At 40.3% G+C, this 18,804-nt stretch overlaps 2 protein-coding genes across 5 annotated transcripts in view; one reads left to right on the top strand and one right to left on the bottom strand.

Moving 5' to 3' along the window:
- Positions 1 to 17,295, top strand: part of VEZT (vezatin, adherens junctions transmembrane protein) — a 126,882-nt gene extending 109,587 nt beyond the window's left edge. For all 3 annotated transcript variants that reach the window (XM_019489264.2, XM_006273628.4, XM_014606725.3), the window contains exon 12: positions 170 to 17,295. In XM_019489264.2, coding sequence (XP_019344809.1) covers positions 170 to 738 — 569 coding nt within the window. In that variant the 3' untranslated portion in view covers positions 739 to 17,295. The remainder of the gene's footprint in view (positions 1 to 169) is intronic.
- LOC102568548 (uncharacterized) overlaps positions 5,855 to 18,804 on the bottom strand; it is a 99,352-nt gene continuing 86,402 nt past the window's right edge. For both annotated transcript variants that reach the window (XR_009461690.1, XR_009461691.1), the window contains 3 exons: positions 18,107 to 18,254; positions 8,401 to 8,502; positions 5,855 to 6,239 (listed from right to left, as the gene is read on the bottom strand). The gene's annotated coding sequence lies outside the window, so the exon portion shown is untranslated. The remainder of the gene's footprint in view (positions 6,240 to 8,400; positions 8,503 to 18,106; positions 18,255 to 18,804) is intronic.

Below are 18,804 nucleotides of genomic sequence, written 5' to 3'. Positions count from 1 at the left end.
TTATGCACCTCTTGAGATATTTAAAGGGTAGTCAATACTAGAAGCCATCACGTTGCATCTTCAACATTCTGGTCAGAAAACACAGATTTTGCACATAAAACACAAATAGGTAAATTGTGTGTGGCAGGTTACTTTTAGTTATCTTTTAATTTTTTTTTCCCTTTTTAAGCTGCGGTGAAACCCTTGTCTCCTGTAGAACCAGTGGAACCCATAAATAATCTGGAATCACCTATGAATTCAGATATAGGAAAACAGGATGGCATCCAAGGTAGTGATGATTCTGAAGAAAGAGACTCAAATCCAAAACCACATGCCACTGAGAAAAGGAGGACTGAATATTTGTTTGAAGATCCATTAATGGTTGAAAACAAAGACATTACTCCTGGGGAAGGTGCATCTCCAGTGGCTGAAAAAAGAACACGTTATCAGTGCGAAGGTGAAGGTGAAGAATCCATAGTACCCATTGTGGATGGACTGGAGACTTCACAGACACCTCTGAGAGATGCATTACAATCCTCCATCAAACATAGGTTGGCTCAGCTCCATATATCAACAGATTTCAACTTTACATCTGGTCTAGCTGCACAGGTTGCTGCCAGATCACTTACTTTTACTACAATGCAAGAACAGACTTTTGGAGATGAGGAGGAGGCAGAAGAAGAGATGCAGGACAGTGAAAATCATATGCAAGAGAACAATGATGAAGGCACTGTCTCTGAAAATGGAGAAGTGTTCTAAGTCCCTGATGAACTTGGTTAAACAATGCATTGCCTACTTGAATTCCATAAAAAGCAGGTGTTGGGAATAGCCAAGGCTTGGGCTTAGATAAAAACATGCCAGCTGGAAGAAACATATTACATTTCTGTCTCTGTACTGTTCCCTGTATTTGACACACTCAGTAGGGTTTGCCAAGTACTTTGATGATATGCAGGTAAGCTAAGGAGTTACAGAGTGTGGACCCAAAGAATAGTTGTGTATCTCCTCCTGATGATACTAATGGGTTTTGGAACATAAATATTTTATGTTTATTTATTTATATGATTCTTTTTTTTCCTAAAACAAAGAGAACATTCTCACTTTCATTTTTAGCAGAATCCATTTTTCATTTCATGATTTTACTTGTCATAGCATCATCAGTTATAACAGAAATAGTCAAAGTGATTCTGTCTGAAGAACATAAACGGTAATGTGTGATCCTCCCCACCACCTTTCCTTCATCTTTATTGTCTTCTGTATTTGGGTTAGCTATCTTAGGTATTTGTAACTTCATGACTAAGAATGCTCCCAAAGCTAAATTTTAAATAAAAACATGAAAAACCTAATAATGTATATGTCCTGGGATATTGGGCTAAAGTAGTATGAAGTTAGCTGCATATCAGATAAAGATTCCAAATATAGTTCATAAAGGGTGAATAGATGATTGATAAGAGTTTATAATTGCATTATAGAAAGTTTTAGTATGTGTTATAGAAAGTTATAAACACATTAGTAGAAAGTACTATAGATGGTTAGAAGTAGCTTGTTGGACTTGATTAGCAGTTGATTATTGATTTATTAAAACACCTATTAATTGTTCATTGGCCCTTTGTAAATTGAATCTTAATATAATGTTTAACTTACATTATTTGCACAGGGTTACAAAACACAGTGCTGTATATGTTTTGTTGTACATCTCTATCCATGTCCTGGAGTAAATTCTTAGGCTAAGTTAAATGAGTAGTTTCTTTAAAGTTATACAGTCATTTTGTTTAGGTGTCATAGCTGCTGTTTTCTAATGTTGTTTCACTTTTCTTTTGATAACATCTATAACGTGTTTTGATAAAGAAATCAGCAGAGACCATGAACTTATTCCATTCTAGTTAAGCTGTATCTTGTAACCCAGTTGAAATCTAAACTGAAACATTCAATATAGGCCTGTATTAGTTCTTTGATGTGAAAAGTAGCTCTGCCCTGGAAAAAGGCACCCCTCTAGAGAAGGGGGGAGAGTCATGGTTTCAGTGGGTGCTTTGATACAGCTCTCTGATGCATCTCCCACGTAAGGGTTCCATGGCTCTGAGTGATAGATTTCCAATCAGAAATCACGCCATTAACAGCTCTTGTTAATTCTTCTCTACACTGGTTGACAGCTTGTGGTAGGAGTATGAAGCAGTATAGACTCAAAGGCAGCACCATTTCTGAGGGTATTGTGCTGCCACAATGGAAGGGGGAGACAAGGGAACTCAATGAATGCCTCTGTTCCTGAAACAGAACTTCTTGACCATTATGTGGCAAGACAAATCCTGTCATGCAGCATTTCTCCTACTTAGGTAGTGATTAGGAGAAAAGACTGTGAATATAAATATATGACATTTCACAACCCCTAAATAAGGATAATATAAATAGAGGGAGCATGTGGGTTTGAATTATTGTTTGCACAATATAAATTCTGTTTTCTTCCTGGTTTTGTACTTCTCTTGCACAAAGACTGTGGGAGGAGAACGTATTAACATGTTTCATTAGCCCGTGATTCTGTTTTCTATGCCCTTATGTATATGTAGATAGGTAGATGTTATGTAGAATGAATTGTACCTGGGGAGGACTTGCAGAAATGTGGTATTTGTTCAACTATGATGTATGCAGCAGCCAAGCATCCTGTCAGGTAGTAGAGTTTGTTCTACTCAAGGCCAGAGAGATCTACTGAGAAAATGGAGTTCTTGATATAATTTTCAATATGATGGTTCTTTAGAACACCTGAATAGATAGAGTTGGGAGATTGTCAGTGCTAATTAACAAGGTGTCTTCCTTGTCCTTGACTTAAGAACCTTGACTTCACCAAGTGCCCTGTTTTTTTGTTTTTAGCTAGTTTGTTATATTATCTAGTTTTATTTTGTAACTGACTTTATCCCACCAATGCACCACCAGCATTTTGTCACCTGCTGCATATCTCAGTGTTATTTTTTCCCAAATTTGAATCATGGGATCCAATATCCTTCAAATTGACTGTAAGCTGTTGTGATTTGATTTTTGCAAAATTTTCTGTGGTTTGATTTGTCACTATTCTCAGATGATGTGAATGGGAGCTAGAGATGCTTAGCCCTACAGCAAAAGTAGACCCAAATCTCTATATGGAGGCAGTAGCTTTTACATTGTCTTTGTTGCAAGCCTGGCAAACAACCCAAAGAATAAACAATTGCTGGTCATTTGGTGTTAGCAGTATGTGAGAGAAAATAATGGATCTTTGGAGCTAGTCATTTTAGATGTTTTTTTCCTTCAAACAGATATGTTTTGTGTGAGCAAATGAACTGGCTATTAAATACAAATAAAATTGACAAACTTTACATGTTCTTGAAAATAACACATTCTTTTTCTGTGTGGCTGCCCATTTCTCACATTGCATCCATTTAGGATTCCATACAAAGCCAACCTGTTGAATAATTTATTTGAATTGATATTGATGTAATTCCTCCCTGCAAAAGAATCTTGTTAAAAATCTACTTCAGATAAAGAATGGGATTTAATTTGATAACCAGTTACTTTGATAACTTTATTTGATTTGATAACCAGTTTCCAGCTACATATAAATAGACTCTGTTATAATCCAGATTTCCTCATGATGATGTCTGTGGAAAGATCTGTGTGTCCAAGTGTAGTTTCAAAAAATTTGCTAGGTGTCCTGTCCATTTTCATTTATTTCTTTAGTTTAAAAAAAGCATATGAAAGAGTCTGCTGTAGAACTCAAGACCCAGGTTAATATATTGTGACTGTTGAGGTACTGTGCCCCTGTGTCTTTTGGCTTAAGGATTGGACAATGAAAACTATATAAAAAAAGAGCTCTTACTTTTTAGGATTTGTTTTTAACTTTAAAATATTTTAGCATTAATTTTACATTGAATAATGAACCAATGATACATATTTGAATATGAGTAACCATTTTAGTTGATCACTTTGTAGAATTGTAAAAGAGTGCAGTTATGTACTATTAAATAAAGTCAAAGATCTTTCTTTCCTCCCTGTCCTAACTAGTAGGAACCCTAAAGAGACAACTCACAACTCATTTCCCTAAATAGAATTGCAGTCTGACACCACATCTAATTTATGCCTTTACATTTGCCAGGTACGTAAGCAAGTACATATTTGAATACAGCTAGATATCTGTGTTAGAAATATTTCTTGCTAAAGAATACTGTTTCCTTGATTTCCATAGCCCAATAATACAGCAAAAACCATAGGCTAATAGACGTAGGTTGAATCCATTACCGACAATGCATCTCCTTAAGTAGAACAGTAGAATGCCTTTTCTAGTATATCAGTAATAAACAAGATCAGCAATTGTCAAACTTTCTGTTGTTATTACATGAATAAGATAATTACACTTCTGATAGATCGTGTCTAGTCCTTGTTCCATCCTGAGATCCATATCAAAAGAAAGGTTGGTGGACTAGGTCACTATTAACTAGTTTTATTGATTTTCCAAACTGTGGCCTGAATACCCTTTCTATACCCAAATCTTTTACTGGTTTCACTGAAAGTGGTATGTGGATGAGAACAGCAGATTTGGGTCATAGTCGTCTTAATTTCTTAGCAAATATTATAAATAAGGGGTTGACAACCTTTCACTAACAGGCTTGAATTAATGCAGATGGTGCATCTGATTACATAAGGCACTGCTTACAAAAGCATTGTATCTATGATCTAGTTAGTTTGTAGGAAAAAATAATATCACTTTTTGGCGAGCTTGTCAGCAGCAGTGTGGGAATGCAGTACAGGGTGCTTGGGACAAAGCAGAAGTGGCAACTTTTGGTTCAGTCACAAATGTCAATGCGAACATGCAGCTGCCAGCAGCAGCCACTTTCTTTGGTTCCCCTCCCCCACAAGTTGGCACCTAGGGTGGTTGCCCCTTTCAGCCCCCCTAGTTACACCACTACTTGCCAGGGTGGCTAAAAATCTCTTTGCAGGGCAGATCCAGCCCACGGAATATAGGTTGCTATCCCCTGCACTAAATCGCTAGCACTGGAGAAATGTAGGCCTGGAAAGCTCCTCAGAAGTCATCTGTTTCATCCTCTTGCCCCATCAAGTCTATCTAAACCATTCTGACAGATGTTATTTAAACTTAGGTAACCTTTTAAACTAGACTTGTAGATAAAATGTTTTCTTTACATCTAATCAGAATTTTCTTTACAGTGAGGTTATCCTACCCTCCTCATTGCCCCTAGAGGACAATTGATCATATATTGAAGACTATTGTTATAGCCCTTTCAGGTGTTTTCTTTTTGAAACTAAAGAAACAACTTGTGTGTCAACTTTTCCTCCTTTGTTGTTTCCTTAAACCTTACTGTGGCTCTTCTCAGGACTCTTTCCAATTTGCCCACATCTTTCTTGAAGTTTGCAGCCCAAATCCAGACACAGTACTCCAGAGGAGGCTTTACCTGATTCAAATTCAACAGAATAATTTCTTCCCATAATGCTGAACTATTACACATTTTATTTACTTCAGTTAGGACTAGAACCTATTCACGTTCTTTATGGCCAGCTGCTAAAATGATAGACTAAAATATTTTGTTTGGTGGGGAAACATATTGAGCAGAATTTCTGTGCTAAATGTTTTTCTTTGCTACACAAACAAGAAGTTATTAAAACTTTGATTAATCTTCGAACAGTTGCCACCTGATGTAATCTATACCAAACATGCCAAACCACATTTATTTAAGTAAAAGCTGAACCCTGAAGATCTCAGCTCTAATCCTTGATGCAACATATTTTGCATGATCAGTTACTATACACAAGTTGAGTATGTAACTTAAGTAGTAACAAACACATGGGTATCAAAGATCAAAGCAAGCTCCAAGCTGCTAATTTAAAAAAGAATGCATGGTGATATGCTTCATCCTCATTCACAATTTTTAATTTTCTCTTTGTTTTTAGGATTGTGCTTTCAGTTTAAATATCCAAACATCCACTTTGATTTGAATAAGTGCAGTGAATCAGTATGACACATACAGTCTGAACAAAAGTGGCTGATTTCTCAGGTGTTCTCTCTTGTCCTTCATCCTGGCCTCTTTAAGTTACAGGAAGGTTTGTCATATTGTAACACTCTTACAATAAGAGTATACTGTGAGCTAGTGTTGCGCTCCCTGTTTGAAATTGATATGAGACTCGGAGATAAATCTCTGGTACACAAGGAAGGAGGGATTGCTTCTCTGTTCTAAAGCAAGTGGATTCTTCAAACATTGAATGGGACCAAATCGTGAATACTTTCACCCCTACAAAAATAGACAGAATGTCAGACAACAAGAACAGAGAGGAAGTGCCCATAAAAACATTAACCGTTTTGGCATGAGACTATTTTCTCTTTCGTTTAATATTTTGAAGAGGTTGTAACTGTGAGTTTTAGTTATCTGTGCAGAGCTTGACAGTTAGCCTTATTAGTTTTTAAAGAAATATTTCATATTTCAAATTCAAAGAAAAAACATCTCTGGAAAAAACACTGGGTGACTTTTTAGTCTAAAAATTGTTATATATTCCACATTTCTTACAAGTATACAAGGCTTAAAATGTGCCAGTTACTATACAAACATGAGAATGAAAGGTCCTTTTCCTAAAGAAGCTTACTGCCTAGACAGACAGTGTGATCAGTGGTGTCTAGGTGGCTAATACCTTCAGACCTCTGTTTATCATCCCACATGTAGTTAATTCCACTTTCACTGTGTCTTCCCTCCCCCAGCCTCATTTATTTCCCCCTTTACTAGTTGTAAAATACTTTAAACACTTTGGGATAAAGACTAATTTTTTATAGGTAGGCACCAGATCTAGCAAAATGGAGGGCCCTGATTAGGGCCTCAAGGTGCAACAATGAAACAAATGTAAAGTATGTAAAGGACAGGGAATAGGACTTAAACCATGTGAATGGTTGTAGTGATGGTGGGAGGTGATGATCTGTCTTTTGATTCCTTTAATTATTTTTGTTCTTCTCCTCTCCTTTATTGCTTTGTTGTTGAGAGGAAGAAAGGACTGAAATCGAAGGAACTTTAAGGAAAAAATTGGAGGAGCAGAGTGTGGATGTGTCAGACCAGATTAGGGAAGGAATTCCTTTTGCAAGGGCCTCATGAAGGATGCAGAGATAAGCCATTACTGAAAGGTGTGATGAATTACATGGCTTGAAAGGATTTTATGTTTAGTTTCTAAAAGAAACACTGGCTACTTATTTCCACCTTAATTCATATTCTTGTTGAATCCATTCATGTATTCAGAGTGCAAGACCTTTGGAGCAAGCACCATGCTGTTGTTTTATGTTTGCTCAGCATCTGACATTCATTGAATCAAACAATAATACGCTTTACTAATTCAGTAGGGACGTGCAAAATGGGCTGTATTCTATTCAGATTCAGGCCGAATTGGGGACAGTGATTCGATTTGTTGATTCAGATCATTGTCCCTGATTTGATTCGGCCAAATCTGAACCTAAAGATTCGAAGCTGATTCAAAGATTCAGCAATTCAGCTATAGACGCAGCTTTAAATGTTTTTTCTACATACCTCGAGGTACCAGCGCAGCTTGTGACTGGTGCAATGCTGGGGCGGATGGAGTGCCCCCCCCCATGCTTGACGGTGAACTCGGAAGTGAACCGGAAGTACTTCTGGTCCACTTCTGGGTCTGCTGCCAAGCATGTGAGCCCCGCCACGCTCCCCAACTTGGTGATCAGCCGTGGGGGGACACCAGGTGCTCCCCCAGACCCAGGACGCACCAGTTGCCGAGCCGGGGGTTGGGGTGCGGGTGGGGACCCCAGCACACAACCCAGTGGACCCGGAAGTGGACCAAAATTGCTTCTGGTCCACTTTCAGATTTGCTGCTGAGCATGCTGGGGAGCCCGCCATATTCCTGTGGGATGTTCCATCTCCCCTAGCATCACAGCATTCACAAACCACCTGGTACTTTGAGGTATGTAGAAAAAACATTCAAAGCTGTATCTATGGCTGAATTGTTGAATCTTCCTGAATCTCTCCGAATTGATTTGAAGGGTTCCGATTCATTTCAGAGAGATTAAAGGGTCTCCTGATTTGATTAGGAGATTTGGCCATCAAATTGGGCTGAATCTCCACTGAATCGGATCAGAGACCAAAGCTTCACACAGCCCTATAATTCAGCTCAAACCTGTATCCTTTCTCTTTCCTGTTTTGCCTCCCTGACCAATTTTAGCTTTCCTGGAGCATATGTAATTCTTGTAAACTTTATGTTACTAGAAGGATTAAATAAAAGTCCCTTAGTCACTGTGCTGTGCTTATTTATAAATGTCTTAAGATCCAGTTAAATATTTATGGAAAAGAATCAAAATAAACCTAGAAAAAAATGCAACCAAGGTTTTCAGACTTTAAAACATACCACAGTACCATCTTAAGGGTTTGTTATGTAACTCGTTTTCCTTACCTGTTTGTATTCAAATGGAGGAGTTCAGAAATGTGTTTTGAATTTCCCAGTTGGTGTGATTTAGTATGATGGGGGTGATTTTGCAAGCTATCCTGTAGGGAGCTGAAATGTAAGACAGTGACTATAATGAAACTATTGCAGTCAAAATAAAGTTATAGCACCTCTTAAGTATATATTGGCTTTTACAAGTAATTTTGACATTTCGGAAAACACTGTATAGTCTAAGCAATTTGGGGGTGAAGCTCTCAAAATAAGCATGTTGCTTGGCACCTGTTTCCTGCAGATCCTAGGATTTAAATATGGGTCCCTGATCTCAACTGCATGCAAAAGGACTGAAACCTATGTTAGGATGGAAAAATGTTCTAATGGAAAATTACCAACCGTTTCCAGCACTTTTTCTTGTTAAGAACAAGCCCATTCTTAAAAAAAACCAAAAACAAAACCCCCAAAACCCCAGAGAGACTCACTGCCTAAAAGCACTCTTAAGTCTTCACTTATAATGTAGGATGAATTGTTGTTGGGGCTGTTTCTATTGTCTAATGTGTGTTTCTAAAGTAATCAATAGATTTCTGTGTGTTGTTGCACATTTTATTTGAGCCCTAGGATGAGTACTTAGCCATGGATGGTCCTGTCGTCTCATCCAAATCTGGAGTTAATACTATTGAAGCTAGCTCATAGCTGTCAAGTTTTATGCTGTTTCATGTGACACTTTCTTCAATTTATTTAATGATAAAATTTGCATGTTTACAGCTGATTTCCACAGAACGGTATACTTCAGTTCTAAATAAAGTATGTAGATTCAATGTGCATGCATCTCTTAAATGAATGAAGTCCTCTTTACAGCAACATACAACTAGAATGGATCAGCTGGGTTGCTGAGTCTAGTTCTCAGCTACTGAAGACAAACACTTACTTCATATAAACTGATGAAGCTTCACTTTGAAACAGTCAAAGTTTTAGTCTCTGCTACTTCTACAAAAAGGTTTTTCCAAAACCTCACTGGTCTGATAGTGAGAAACCTTCTAATGATTTCCAGTATACATTTATTTATGGCTGGTTCATGCTCATTTATTCTTGTGCCAATATTGCTATCTATGTTGCTTAAGTTGTCTTTTTTTCCCCTTCTTATTATTAACTGCCAGGTGTACTAATAGAGAGCAATCATAGTTCCTTTCAGTCTTTGTTGCTAAGCTAAACAAGTTGAGGTTTTTTTTAGTGTCTTCTCATAAGATTGGCTCTCTCTTCACCAGGTCATCCTCAGTAGGCCTTCTCTGCACCAGTTTCAATTTGAATTCCTTCTTTGAATATGGGTGACCAGAATGTACTTTTAAGAGTAGCGTTAATATTTTCCTGTTATACACCCTAGGATTGCCTTTTCCATGACTCATCATATTGGTTGTTCCTAGTCATTGTTTGGTCAGTACAGCCAGGTCTTTCTTCTCCTCCTCAGTATTTTAAACTGATGAGATACCAGTTTATAGCATAACTTTTCGTTGTTAATCCATATGTGTACAACCTTGAATTTGTACTATTGAAAATCATCTTGCTTTTATTAGTCCAGTCCTCAAGATCTATCAAGGCTATTTTTCCTAAACAGCATTTAAATACCTGTGCCCCAGTCCTGATTGCTATTCTCCCATGGTTCTGTTATAGCTGTGATGCCCAGCTATGTGTCCAGGTCTCTCTCTTTTGCTGCCTAGGATTCTGGCAGGTATATGGAAACATATCATTGGACCTCCAGCATGGGAAATGAGAACCAGAGCCCTATGCCAGTGCTTCCCAAACTTTTCCTCATCATGACCCCATTCATGACTCCATTTCCTCTGCATGGCCCCTCACTCCAAGCTGGCAGCCCCCCACTCCCACCAGGTGCCCCTTATTCCAAATTCTCAGCCCCCCACTCTCTCCAGGGCCAGGGCTTGCAGTCCCCTGCCTCCCCACCCCAGCAGTGCCTGAGCTCTGGCTGCCACCCACAGGAAGCAGCAGCTGCTGAGGCCAGAGCACAGAGCCTGGCTCCCTGCACCTGCCCCTTCCCAGGGACAGGATGCAGGCTGTCCGCTGTGGGCTTGGGGCAAACTGCCCCGCTGCCCTTCCCCTGGGGCTCTACAACCCAGCAGGTGGGACCTCTCACAGGAGAGAGCACTGCACTGCAACCTCATCTGCTGATATTGCGACCCCATTTGGGGTCACGACCCACAGTTTGGGAACTGCTGCCATATGCCATGAGCTTAGCTTTCCTTTAAAAGGTACAGAAGCAGAAAAAATTCCCAGGACATAATGTTCTGTCTGCATGCCTCAAGCATTGATCTGATTTGATGAGATGTCCACTAGACACAATAGGGTAGTTCAGACCCCAAAGCCCTTGAAGTTTTCAGCTTCTCAAAATCTGACATTTAGACATACAGTACCTGGCAGGAGGGGGTTATGTGTGCCTGTGCCAAACTACAACAATCTCCACAAGACTTCTGAAGTTTCCATGTGGTAAATGAAAGAATATTTGCACTTTACCCAGCATCAGTTTTGTAGGTACAGCTTTAAACTACAGAAAAAAAAATCTTGTGCTACCTGGATTTGAAGAACATATTATAAAATACCTTGATTCTATTTGGTCAGGCTCTCTGATTAGATAAGGCTGAATATTACTAGAGTTAGAACCCTACTTATATCAATACCACTATACAGTTCTTTCTCATCAGGACATTTGATAGGTTTTTGTATACTATTTTCCATGTAACTCATTTTAAACAAATGTATTGGTGGCAAAAGGAGTCAGTCAGGTTGATAGCCCTGGAAACTGGTATAATTTCTTTTTCCAGAGATAAGACTCAGCAAAACTTATCACTATACTGCCTTCACAGTTCATTTCAACAGCAAATCTGGAGAAAGAACACATCTTGGGTTGAGAGGGAATTACAGTCTCTATGGTCATTCACTCCTTGGCTTCTCCACAACATTTCTTTTAGTATTTGGAACAGCAGTAAAATGACCTTGGGCTCTAACTGAAATTAAGGAAAAAGGTTTGCTATCCTTTTTCCAATGTAATAAGTCATCCAGTTCTCTTGGGTGACGTTAAAGAATCTGTGTCTATTTAATTTTGACCATCTTTATTTCCTCTTATTTGGTAACTTCTCTGATTACCAAGCATTTGAGAAAATGTATATCTAAATGTTATAGTTTCCTTCTACTTTCTATGTTGGTCTGGTTGGCCATTTTTGCATTGTTAACTACAGTGTTTCTTTTTCTGGTTTCAGCATCTGTTCTTCCACTACCTCAGGTGTCAATAAATGATCAGTATTATAACAGTTTAATTTCTGACTCTCTGTATCTCTATAGGGGATTTTTTTGTGTGTGTGTGTTTTTTTAAAGGTTTCTGTCCTTTAAAAAAGAAAGCAAAATCTTCTTCCTATAGGAAAAATTGTACAATAGCTCTGTAACTTAAATTTCTGTAGCTTCAAATCTGGACTTATACAGTGCAGCAGCCACACAGGGCCTGCCATTCCTATTGTTGTCAAACTTTCTGATGAGAGATTGAAGCTCAGTAGTAGAAAGACTGGAAGCCTTTGGAGAAACAATGTACTTGCTTATGGATGAATCATTTTTTAAAGAGATTACATGCTTCTGTTGCCTGCAGTAGCAGGGAACTGAACCCAGTGACTGGGTGGTCCCTTTCGGTCATGCTTTGTCCCTGTCTCTTGCTAGGGACAGCACTTCATCTGAAGGTCTCTTTTCCCTCACCATAGCCTTTAGATCTTCTCTTGCACTCAGCTTCCAACCCTTCTGCCTGTCAATCAGTTCCTCTCCGGCTCCCTTATGTCAGCACTCCTCCCTCCCCTCCCCTGCCGCCAGATGGAACCCTCAACAAGTAGAGTCTTAGCCCCACTATCCAAACTGTCTTGATTTTCCATCCCAGGGCCTCTTTGTGTTCAGCCTGGTTTTCTCACTTGTCTCCCACTTGCTTTAAGAAAACCCTGAGTTCCAGGTCTCCTCTCCCAGATCTCTGGACTGTCCTATGTCCCAGCAGGCCTGTTACATAGCCCTTACTCATTCCTTCCATCTTGAGCCAAGTCAGATATAGATACAAGTTCTGATCCATGACAGTTTCTGACAGCAGCAGGCTTCTAGCTGTTCCATTGTGCTTTGGTTCAAAAGGCATATCTGGTTTTTAGTTTGGGGTTAGCTTTGGGGACTGGAACTTCCTTTTCCAGATCATCAGCCCTAATTGTTCCCTGTTTTAAAAGAGCACCTGGAACATGTGTTTTCTGAAAAAAAATCCCATTTTTAATACAGTTGGTAACAGTTAGGTTGCAGTATTGGGCAATGACCTGTTGTTATGCTGAGAGTTACTTCTTTTCTATTAAACTTTAAATTGCTATGTAGCACCCTGAGCACTTTGCCTGGGTGGGGATGTTGTATTACCATATTCTTGAGTCATGTCATACTTTAAAGCAGTGCTTCCTAACTTTTGCTAGCAAGAAGACATCAGGAGTGAGGAAGTAATATGCTGTGAACAACATCATGCTTTGACATCCCTGTTAAGTGCAGTTTTAAAGTTTGTAATTTCTCATGGATATGAGAGACATCAGAGAGTCTGCTAGGAAATGTTGCCTGTGAGGCTTGGGTTGGAGACCATAGTCTTAGACTGCTTTCCTCCTGTACAAGTTCACTTTCTTGTGAGATTTATATAAAGGATATGAAACCTGAGAGAGCCTGCCCGCATGCAATCTGGTCAAAGATATGTAACTGTATTGACAATGCATACTGACGGAACAGAGTTAATTAGAAAAGCCATTTAATCTTGTTTATAGTCATTCAAGGCTTTGCACTGGGGTGCTGTATGTGTCCAGCTGCAAATATTTTATTTTAAAGTGTTCCTCAGCATCTCCTTTCAGATGATTCTTGATCCACTTGATTCTTGGGCCTGATGTTGGCTTCTGAATTTCCCTAAAAGGGACTTAAGTGCCATATCTGCCACATAGATTGCCAAGGAGAAACCACAGGACAAGAAAGGGATACTGAACTGATTTATTAACAAACTAAATAAAAGCCTAAGTGTAGGAAGAGTATCTTAACAAAAGAACAAACTGCAGTCAGAACTTCTGTCAAAGCAGGAGCAGTATAGAGTCGAGCCACGTATGATTTGTTGGGCTGTGAAATTCATAGGTGTCAACAGGAATCCAGCTCTTTTTAGTATGAGGTTGGAACAGAAAATCCTTTAGACACCCTAGACAGTCCTTTTCTATGTGTATTTTGGACAGTTTTACCAACAGCCATAAGCTCTCTTCTGCAAGCTCTGCTTTGTCCATGTTTAACTTCCTCTTAAAGACTTTTCATGTGGTGCTTGTTACAGTGTATCAAGTCAACTAACCTTCCCTGCTGCTATCCTTCTAATCTCTGTCTAGTGTTTGTTAGGCCTGCGCAAGTTGGCAGTGATCCGATCCGGCTTCGGATCTGGCTGCTTCAGATGGCCGCGATCCAATCCGGAGCTCCGAACTGGGTTTCCGCCTCGATCTGGCTGAAGTGGCTCTGAAGCTTTGGAGCCGCCTCGGAGATCCGGCCATAGGGTATAATGGGGAATCAATTAAATATCTATAACTTTGTTGTTTTTTGTCTGATTTGGATGAAACTTGCAGGGATGGTAGCCTCTGCTGAGAGTGTGAAACCTGCTAAGTTTCAAGAAGATCAGTGCAGGGGTTTGGGGGAAACTACCCCAAATTCTTGAAAGCCAAACTCGTGTCACGGCTGTGTGTTACAACACAGGGAGGGTCAAAACTGCAGGGGTGATGGCTCCTACTGAGGCCACAAAGACTGCCATGTTTCAAGGAGACAGGTACAGGGGTTTGGGGGGAACTGCACCTCAAGCTGCAGACAGGAAAAACTCATGCCATGGGTGACACTGTGTGTGTTAAGGCGCAGTGGGGTGACAGCTATAGCGATGGTGGCCCCTGCTGAGGCCACAATGCCTGCCAGCTGGAGGAGATCAGTGCAGGGGGGTTCTGGGGCCCTGCACCCCTAGCTGCTGACAGACAAAATTCGTGCCAAAACTGTCCGTCTTGGGGCAGTTGATTGTCTGTATTGATTTTTTTCCTCTCCTTAGCTTGGTTTTGTAGGTGCTAATCGATGCTTGTTAAGTCGTTATGTAGTAACTAGGTCTTTTGTATTGAGCTGGTCCCTGAGTGAATCATGATTGATTGGTAACTGGTAACACAGTAGCTTAGCAGCCAGGCCTGCAGTAGTGTCCCCCAAGCCAGAGACAAGCAAGCACCCATGGCACGATTTTTGCTTGTCCTCAGCTTGAAGGGCAGTTCCCCCCAAACCCCTGCACTGATCTTCTTGAAACCCGGCAGGCTTTGTGGCCTCAGCAAGAGCTACCATCCCTGCGGTTTTGACACCCCGCCCCCCATGTTGTAACACAGAGATGTGAGTTTTGTTTTCAAGAATTTGGGGTACAGTTGCCCTCAAAACCCCTGCATCGATCCTCTTGAAACTTGGCAGGCTTCATCCTCTCTACAGAGTCTGCCACCCCTGAAAATTTCATGCAAATTGGACAAACCCCCAAAGTTATAGATATTTTATTGTTTCCCCACTATACCCTATGGCCAGATCTCCAAGGCGGCTCCGAAGCCTAACGAGGCCAGCGCTTCAATCCAGATGTGCTGCTTTGGACCCTGAAGCGTCCAAAGCTTCTCTGGATCCGAAACTCTGTCCAAAGCCTCGCCCTAGTGTTTGTCTTTCTGTGTCTTTAGATTACACATTCTTAGTGTCAGCACTCCTAGGACATTTGGGAAGTGCCTAGCATACTGGTTCTTAATAACCCTCACAATGGTTTGTCTGTGCTGGGAGCCCCTGTGTAGATACCTTGCCAACTGCTGACATGGTTTCAAGGTCTGTGTTGATGAGATTATCTCTGAGCAAGTTTATAAAAAACACAATGCTTAAAACAGTGTTTGACCTGTCTGCTTGAGGTCTCCAAACATGGCTCAGACTGGGAGAGCTGAAGTTCTTTTAGCAACAATGGGATGAAAGGAGCCAGATATCTGGGTAACATACAGCTATTTTGCGTGGTTGGGTTTCTGTCCATTTCTCTGTGAATGATGTCCATCATCTGTGGCCTTGCCCATCTGCTGCTCTTTTTTTCTTTTCCTCCCATACAATTTTTATTCTCATCTCTTTCCCATAGCTGTGCAGCAGACAATGAAGTCCTTTTCACATATTTTGCTGTGTGCATTAATTTGTTGTTCATTAAAAGCTGTTTCTTATGATCTCTTGGAGGGGAGTTTCTTCCATTGTGTACTTTTCTCCCTTTAATTGAACGTTCACCACTTTGTAAGTCAGTTCTGGGTACCCATAATTTTTTTTGGTATTTTTCTCCCTAGTGCCCATAATAGTCACTGGGGAGGGAGGAGCAGGGTTTTGTCTCCCATATTCATGAAGACTAACCAGGGGACTAGATGCTTTTTTGTCTGCCCTTCAATTAGCTATGATTGGATGAGTAGGGAAATGAGGAAGTGTAAGTGCTTTATCAGCACTGCAGCTTGTTCTATTTATATGGAAGTTTGTTTATAATTTGACTTTCCTCTGAAGATTAATTTCCTGCTAAATGATCTTGGCAAAAGCTAGTTTCTGCATTATATAGTGCTGGCTCATTGACATAAGCACTTTAGTAATGAACATAGGTTACTTCTATCCAAGTAAGTGGTTTTCCGCATGGTGTATGCTTCCTGTTGCAGCTTCCATAACTCCATCAAGGGCCTCTATACTTGCAACCAAGAAGATTCTCTTGTTTTGTCAGGCTGTTGCAGAAAGTCCTTTTGTGTTATATAAATGGCTGGCCAGAGAGTTTGGGGCTTCCAAGTGAGAGTGCCAGGAATCAACTTGAGGAGGCTGGCAACAGGAAAGTGGCTTTGGTACAGGAACTGGGCTCATGAGCTCTGCAGGACAGATCCCTTTTCTCACTCTGCGGTTCCTAGGTTGCCCTAGAAATGGGTTCTCCCATTTTACTTTTGGAGTGGAGACAGGACAGAACAGGCTGGCACTTCTCCTTATGAGTTCTGTAAATGAGCATGGGGGTCCCAAACATTGTTCCTAGACTGTCAGAAGAGACAGTGTGTTCTGAGAGTGTTAGGAGCTCCACTGGCAGGCACCTCTTTCTGGGAACTTTCCCTTCCTTGATTTTTCATGATAAGAGCTGCAGCCTTCTCTTAAGACCTCATCTAGCAAAGTACGATACATGGGAAATATTCTACTGCCTAGCCCCAGCTGCTAACATACATTCCAGGAAAGAGAGGATTCTGAGAACTGGTTTATTGCTGGGACGGAGCCAAGCAGGTTCCCTGTGGCAGGGGAAATTAGCTTTTGGAGGGAGGAGAGGGTTGGGACAGCAGATTTGGGGGCTTAGCTCCATTCTGTGCTGTGCTGGGCCCTACTGTATAATTGATGCATAATTTCTTAATGGGGGACACAGTATAAAAGACTGCTTATTCTTTGCCATTCCCACTATTTTTTATCTTGAATACTAAACAGATCAATGCCATTGTTACAGAAAGAACTCTTACTGCCCAAGAAATCTTTTGTTTTCTTCCCTTCTCAGAGAGTTTTGAATGCTGGGTTGTATGTATTCTTCATAATTGCCATATGTGAACAAGTGATACCACCACTTCAGACAGTCAATGTTTTTTGTAAGAATTGCACATGTTTCCTATACTGCCAAGAATGTATATATACAGAGACTTAAGACTGTAACTTTTGAGCAAGTCACTTTCTTTAACTGTCTGAAATTTCTTTCCTGTTTCTGAAGTTCTCTGTTAATTAGACACTTGTATTCTACTGTGTACTGTTTTGTATTAGCTGTATCCTTGTATTTCTCCCCTCTCTCATTAAAATCTTTTCTTCCTTGTCCTTCTACTGTGCTTCTTGACACATCACTGGTATCTCACAAGGACTGGCTCAGAGTTTAAATATCAGTTTTTTAGCCCCAGCTGACTTACTGGAATAAGTTTCAAATATCATACAGGCAGGGTTTTGCAAACTGTAACATTGCCTCCTTCAGTTGACTGTACTATGGTTCAGTTTAGTCTCGCTAATACAGTTGTTTACATATTGATAGTATACTCAGTACTCTACAGGATACAGAAGGAGATCCCCGTCTGGAACATCTTATAGTCTAAATACATGAACAACATGCAATACATATGCTGAGATAATATAGATATAGATCCAGAAGGTTCATTCTTAGAGCAATTTTTCCTTTCATCTCATGGGTGGATGACAGCATTTTTACCAAGGCATATTAGTCCATGTGAACGTCATAGGAAAATAAAGTTTTGAAAAAGATTTGCAAGAGGGTAGTAGTGGGCATGTGGCACAGTAGAATAAGAAGAGCAGTCGAAGCATAGGCAACAACTGAAGAAGGCATAAATATAAGATAGAATCTTGGGGGCATGATAAGAAATTGGGGCAGAGATGGAGTTAGAAGCAGAGTTATACAAGAGTGAGGACAAGCAGCTTTTAAACTCCATATGGGAGAATAAGAGGAGGCCAACAAAAAGATTCAAAGAGGAAGTGAAATGGTTTGAGCAGAAGCTAAAGACAGCAGATTCTCTATCATGTGAATCTCCTCTTCTAATAAACTTGGAATTGTTGTTTGGCTTTGCCAAAACTCAAAGGCACAAACAAGGGTTTACCCTCAGGAATTTTTAACATCTCTTACCTTCACTCCCACTCCCACTTCTGTCTGGCAGGGAAAAGGTCTTCAGGGAAGTACTGTGAGGAAGACAAAGGACTGCTTTGGCAGTTGACCCCAGTAGTTGATCAGCATCCAGCTCTGGTCAAAGGGTATCAGTATTCCTGGGTTTGGCCTCAGGGACAGAAGAGATGCCACACAAAAAGTTAGGTTCTGCCAACCCAGGCCAATTTCACTGAGAGGAAGTAAGTTGCAAGAACATATTCTTAACCTTGGTCATGCCATTTCTTGAAAGCCTATCTGTCAGGTGTTCAGACAGGGCAATCTTCACAACACCTTCAAGGATTTCTGCCCTTTATAGCAGACTGTCTTTGCCTTGATGGTACCAGCCCCATCAAAACAAGTTCTCTGTGGCTATAAACAGGTCTGAAAATATCATCCAAATTCTGTCCATCCTCAACTCCTCTGGGTAAAAAGTTTAATTTAGAATGGAGGTATTAGCTCTCTTGAACCAAGAGCTATACAGTTAGGTTTCTTGACCTCCATACATTTCAAATGGGCTTTTATATTTGTTACTGTACCTCTCTGCCACCAGTGGCCTGACATTTACCAAATTTGAACTTCTATTATTGGTTTCAGTTAATGGTTTGTTTGTTTTTTTGGCTTGTCATCTGTTCCTCAGGTCTGATGATCCTCCTAGTAGCTAGTCTGAGGGGGAAAAGGGT

Source organism: Alligator mississippiensis, chromosome 4, assembly GCF_030867095.1.
Source record: "Alligator mississippiensis isolate rAllMis1 chromosome 4, rAllMis1, whole genome shotgun sequence".
In the NCBI taxonomy this organism is placed as follows: Eukaryota; Metazoa; Chordata; order Crocodylia; family Alligatoridae; genus Alligator; species Alligator mississippiensis.
Note: the sequence above shows the minus strand (reverse complement) of the source record. Positions and strands in the feature narration are given on the sequence as shown.